General features: G+C 48.7%; 1 protein-coding gene across 1 annotated transcript in view; it reads right to left on the bottom strand.

The window, feature by feature from the left end:
* Positions 1-2,949: 2,949 nt before the first annotated feature.
* CARD14 (caspase recruitment domain family member 14) overlaps positions 2,950-6,000 on the bottom strand; it is a 104,400-nt gene continuing 101,349 nt past the window's right edge. Inside the window, exon 21 of the mRNA XM_056549913.1 lies at positions 2,950-3,933. Coding sequence (XP_056405888.1) covers positions 3,726-3,933 — 208 coding nt within the window. The 3' untranslated portion in view covers positions 2,950-3,725. The remainder of the gene's footprint in view (positions 3,934-6,000) is intronic.

Raw genomic sequence — 6,000 nt, 5'->3', positions numbered from 1 at the left:
CCAGCATGCTGGGAGTTGTAGTTTGTGCAACATCTGGAGGTCTGCAGGTTGGAGACCACTGTTTTAGACAGTAGGGTTGCACAAATAAAGAGATATAAACCAGTCACCAGCCTATCTGTAAATTGTGCATTAGGATTTAACATAGACTTTTTATCTTTATCTCCTTTATCCCAATAAATTTTGAAGAAGCAAATTATGAAACCGTAGTTTAATCTTTCTAAGGCTGCATTCACACCACGTTTTGTACATATGGGTGCCGGATCTGGGGGGGGGGGGAGGGGAAAGCCGGGCGCTCCTGTACCCCAGCCGGATCAGCCGTGACTCCATTTACTTTAATGATCCGACCGGAGTCAAACGGTGACTTCGGTCGGCTCAGTTTTGACCAACCGTATCCGGTTTTGGACCGGAGTATACTACGGATTTAGGTCCGGTCCAAAACCGCATACGGGTCAAAACTGAGCCGACCGGAGTCACCGTTTGACTCCGGTCGGATCATTAGAGTAAATGAAGTCACAGGCTGATCCGGCTGGGGTACGGGAGCGCCCGGTTTGCCCCTCCCCCCGCCGGATCCGGCTCCCGTATGTACAAAACGTGGTGTGAATGCAGCCTAAGGCTGGGTTTATATGTGTTCAGCATCCGGCATAGGTGAACTCAGCCTAAATCTCGATGCAACTGATTAGAGATGAGCGAACTTACAGTAAATTCGATTCGTCACAAACTTCTCAGCTCGGCAGTTGATGACTTATCCTGCGTAAATTAGTTCAGCTTTCCGGTGCTCCGGTGGGCTGGAAAAGGTGGATACATTCCTAGGAAAGAGTCTCCTAGGACTGTATCCACCTTTTCCAGCCCACGGGAGCACCTGAAAGCTGAACTAATTTATGCAGGAAAAGCCATCAACTGCCGAGCCGAGAAGTTCGTGACGAATCGAATTTACTGTAAGTTCGCTCATCTCTACAACTGATGCCACAACTGATGACAAGTTGTCATCCGTTGTATGGCATCCAGCGTCCATTGCAAGCTGCGTTCCTCTGCCTGGTGCCCTTCGGTGTGTCCAACCATCCAGCGTCCATTGCAAGCTGCGTTCTTCTGCCTGGTGCCCTTCGGTGTGTCCAACCATCTGACGTTGAAGTTGAGAGACGCTGGATGATTGTGAACTGTCCCATTCAAATGAACGGGATCAGTTCTAGCATCAGTTTTCCTCTGGTGCACGACGGAGGGAAACTACGCCGGACGCCTGAAATACAGCATGTTAACCCAAAAGACTCCCAGAAGAAGGACCTTTGGTCCGAAACGGTCGTAGGGGTGGACGCCTGCTGGACACGCTACTTATTTATCTTTGTTGGTCTGATTTCAGCTTGTATCATATGCACATATGCACTTTATGGAATATCCTTAGTACTTATTACTGTCTGTACCATTGGCATAGCCTTGTTGCATCTTTACCTCTCTTTACTGTTTTGTGCTATGTATATGTATACAGTGCTCTAGTGATGTTTTTAATAGCGTACGGCACTAGCCTCCTTACATATACCTTTAAAGGGGTACTCCGCCCCTAGACATCTTATCCCCTATCCAAAGCATAGAGGATAAGATGTCAGATTGCGGCGGTCCCGCCGCCAGGGACCCCCGGGATCTCGGCTGCAGCACCCACCTGTTGCGGAAAGCCGTCACGCCCCCTCCAATAGACTTGCATTGAGGGGGCGGGGCGTGACGTTACACAGGGGTGGGGTCGTGAAGTCACGATCTCACGTCACCGTGGTCGGGAAGTGTTAGGATGAGAGCCTCCATCGCTGCCGGAAGCCACAACAGGTGGGTGCTGCAGCCGAGATCCCGGGGGTCCCCAGCTGCGGGACCCCCGCGATCTGACACCTTATCCCCTATCCTTTGGATCGGGGATAAGATGTCTAGGGGCAGAGTACCCCTTTAAATAGGTATTTGCAGGACAAGCTTGCACTTTACCCAGGAGATGTCCTATTTATCAGTTTGCCATTCCTGTTGTGTTATTTGTAATTTGTGATATGTGTATTTTTTATAATAAAGTGACTTGTCTGATTACATGGCCTGCTACAGCTTTTTTTGGTTCTTAGTATGTTAATCCACGGGAGTACCTCTTTAAAGGAGATGTCCGGTGCGGACTTTTACTATTCCATCCAGCCCGGGCTGCAAAAAAGAGAAAACAAACTTTCACTTACCTTCCTACGTTCCCCCGGAGCTCCACAACAGCTGATCGGTTGGCCGGGCTGTCTACTTCCTACTTCCTTAGCCCGAGACATCACACGGCACTTCAGCCTATCGCCGGCCGCAGCGATGTCCCGCCTCGGCCGGTGATAGGCTGAAGCGCCGTGTGACATCCCGGGCGAAGGGAAGTAGACAGCCTGGCCGACGGATCAGCTGTTGCGGAGCTCCGGGGGAACGTAGGAAGGTAAGTGAAAGTTTGTTTTCTCTTTTTTGGCAGCCCGGGCAGGATGGAATAGGAAAAGTCTGCACCGGACATTTCCTTTAAAGGGGTACTCCCGTGGAAAACTTTTTTTTTTTTTTAAATCAACTGGTACCAGAAAGTTAAACAGATTTGTTAATTACTTCTATTTAAAAAATCTTAATCCTTCCAGTACTTTTTAGGGCCTTTATACTACAGAGGAAATGCTTATCTTTTTAGATTTTTCTGATGTCATGACCACAGTGCTCTCTGCTGACCTCTGCTGTCCATTTTAGGAACTGTCCAGTGCAGCATATGTTTGCTATGAGGATTTTCTCCTGCTCTGGACAGTTCCTAAAATGGACAGCAGAGGTCAGCAGAGAGCACTGTGGTCATGACATCAGAGAAATCTAAAAAGATGAGCATTTCCTCTGTAGTATACAGCCCCTAAAAAATACTGGAAGGATTAAGATTTTTTTATAGAAGTCATTTACAAATCTGTTTAACTTTCTGGCACCAGTTGATTTAAAAAAAAAAAAAAGTTTTCCACGGGAGTACCCCTTTAAGCTGCCTGATCAACAAATAAAAGTTTACGTTTCCTTTGTCCATAATCCAGTAGTGTTTTTAATACTATTAAAAAAATATTTTACTTCAAAATATGTACATTGCCATAATTAAATAATACATTCAAAAGTCTAATAGCCTTTAAGGGCTCGTTCCCACGGGCGGATCCACAGCGTATTTTACCCTGCTGATCCCCCGACGATGGACCCCTAAAGCGTACCTCCAGATGTGCCTGCTCGGAGCGACAATCCGCCGCTTCGAGCAGACACACTGCTGCAATGTGTGAGTCGCCGCGCATGCGCGGTGTACTCGCACATGTCGTGGCCGCTCTCCCTGCTCCCTGAGCTAGGTCGAGAGCAGCCGCTATGTGTTGGAGTATACTGCGCATGTGCGCAGCAACTCACTCATCGCAGTGTGTCTGCTTGTAGCGGCGGATTGCCACCCCGCGCAGGCACATCTGCGTCACACTGTAGGGGTCCATCGTCGTAAAATACGCTGTGGATTCGCCTGTGTGAACAAGCCCTTAGGGTGTGTTTACATGCACAGGATCTGCAGATTTTTTTCTGCTGATGATTTTGCTACACATTGACTTCAATAGGTAGCAAAATCAGCTGCAGAATATATGCCGCAAAATATGCAGCAGATTCTGTACATGTGAATGTACCCTAAAACTATATCAGCAATGAAATAAAATACAGTTAACTAATAAATACTTCATTTCACACTTTATAGCTGTATTTTAAGGTTAGCAAGGCTGATTTTCCAACCAAATAACTCGCTTTTGTTCATCCAAAATTGCGTCTTTTACAGCACAAAGAAGAGAGTCTGTGTCATTCCAGCTATCAGGATACACAGTGCTGTACAGACAGGGCAGGGAGTCAAGCTCAGCCTCCTCCCTCTGGGCGCACTCCAGCAGCAGATCTTCACATTTGCCCCACCACTGCCGCGTTTTTCTAGAAATTGCAAAAAGAGCCATAAAAAGACAAGAAGTAACAATCATCTATTTTTATAACACAAAATCAAATATAATGATATTATTGACACTTAAAGGGGCACTCCAACTGGTGGCAGAACGTTAAACATATTTGTAAATGACTTCTATTTAAAAATCATAATCCTTCCAGTACTTATCAGCTGCTATATTCTCCACAGGAAGTTCTTTTCTTTTTTAATTTCCTTTCTGACTGACCACAGTGCTCTCTGCTGACACCTCTGTCCATCTCAGGAACTGTCCAGAGCAGGAGAGGTTTGCTATGGGGATTTTCTCCTACTCTGCACAGTTCCTAAAATGGACAGAGGTGTCAGCAGAGAGCACTGTGGTCAGACAGAAAGGAAATTAGAAAAGAAAATAAATTCTCATGGAGCAGATAGCAGCTGATAAGTACTGGAAGGATTAAGATTTTCTTTAATAGAAGTAATTTACAAATCTGTTTAACTTTCTGGGGGATTGGTCGGCGGCATGACGTAGGATGCCGCAACTTGTTCCTGTGCCCCCAGGCCAATAAGAGTTAATTAACATGGAATGTCAGAGGTTTGGGTGACCAAGCCAACAGACATTTACCAGCCATTGTTGGCTTGCTTGAGACACATTTAACACAAGATACGACAAAATTTGTAAAGAAATCCTGGGCCAGTCAGATATACCACTCCACCCTCACCTCTTACTCCTCTGGTGTTTCTGTTTTTGGCCATTATAAGGCGCCACTTACAGTTTTGAAATCTAAACTGGACAAGAGGAGAAGATAGTCTACTACAGAGATAAGGAAATAATAATTGCTTATATTTTTATACTTCCCCCATTTGATTTAACTGTCCTGTCCGCTAGAGATGAGCGAACTTACAGTAAATTCGATTCGTCACGAACTTCTCGGCTCGGCAGTTGATGACTTTTCCTGCATAAATGAGTCCAGCTTTCAGGTGCTCCGGTGGGCTGGAAAAGGTGGATACATTCCTAGGAAGGAGTCTCCAGCCCACGGGAGCACCTGAAAGCTGAACTAATTTATGCATGAAAAGCCATCAACTGCCGAGCCGAGAAGTTCGTGACGAATCGAATTTACTGTAAGTTCGCTCATCTCTACTGTCCGCATTGGCAGAATTTGCTAGAGAAAAATCCCCTCTAGAAATGTGTTGTCCTGCACATCCCGAATTTGTGTAACTAATATTGCTCATGTATACTACTGTACATTGGAAAAATAAAAAGTTCCCACAGTATTCCTGCCGAAATTGCCTTTTTCATCCCGGAGAAGCGCTGCACATAAGTCGGATTTTGGGTCTGTCCCTTGTCACGGACACCCGCAACCCACCTCCAGCCTGTATCCTGACCGCCTGCCAACGGTGCCGACAAGTAGCAGCTCCCGGAACCCCGCCGCACTCGCCCCCACATCCTAATCGCCTGCCAGCGGTGCCGACAAGTAGCAGCTACCGGAACCCCGCCGCACTCGCCCCCGCATCCTAACCGCCTGCCAGCGGTGCCAACAAGTAGCAGCTACCGGAACCCCGCCGCACTCGCCCCCGCATCCTAACCGCCTGCCAGCGGTGCCAACAAGTAGCAGCTACCGGAACCCCGCCGCACTCGCCCCCGCATCCTAACCGCCTGCCAATGGTGCCGATAAGTAGCAGCTCCCGGAACCCCGCCGCACTCGCCCCCGCATCCTAACCGCCTGCCAATGGTGCCGATAAGTAGCAGCTCCCGGAACCCCGCCGCACTCGCCCCCGCATCCTAACCGCCTGCCAGCGGTGCCGACAAGTAGCAGCTCCCGGAACCCCGCCGCACTCGCCCCCGCATCCTAACCGCCTGCCAGCGGTGCCAACAAGTAGCAGCTACCGGAACCCCGCCGCACTCGCCCCCGCATCCTAACCGCCTGCCAGCGGTGCCAACAAGTAGCAGCTACCGGAACCCCGCCGCACTCGCCCCCGCATCCTAACCGCCTGCCAATGGTGCCGATAAGTAGCAGCTCCCGGAACCCCGCCGCACTCGCCCCCGCATCCTAACCGCCTGCCAATGGTGCCGATAAGTAGCA

Source organism: Hyla sarda, chromosome 13, assembly GCF_029499605.1.
Source record: "Hyla sarda isolate aHylSar1 chromosome 13, aHylSar1.hap1, whole genome shotgun sequence".
Taxonomy (NCBI): domain Eukaryota; kingdom Metazoa; phylum Chordata; class Amphibia; order Anura; family Hylidae; genus Hyla; species Hyla sarda.
This window is presented reverse-complemented; position numbering and strand designations above follow the sequence as displayed.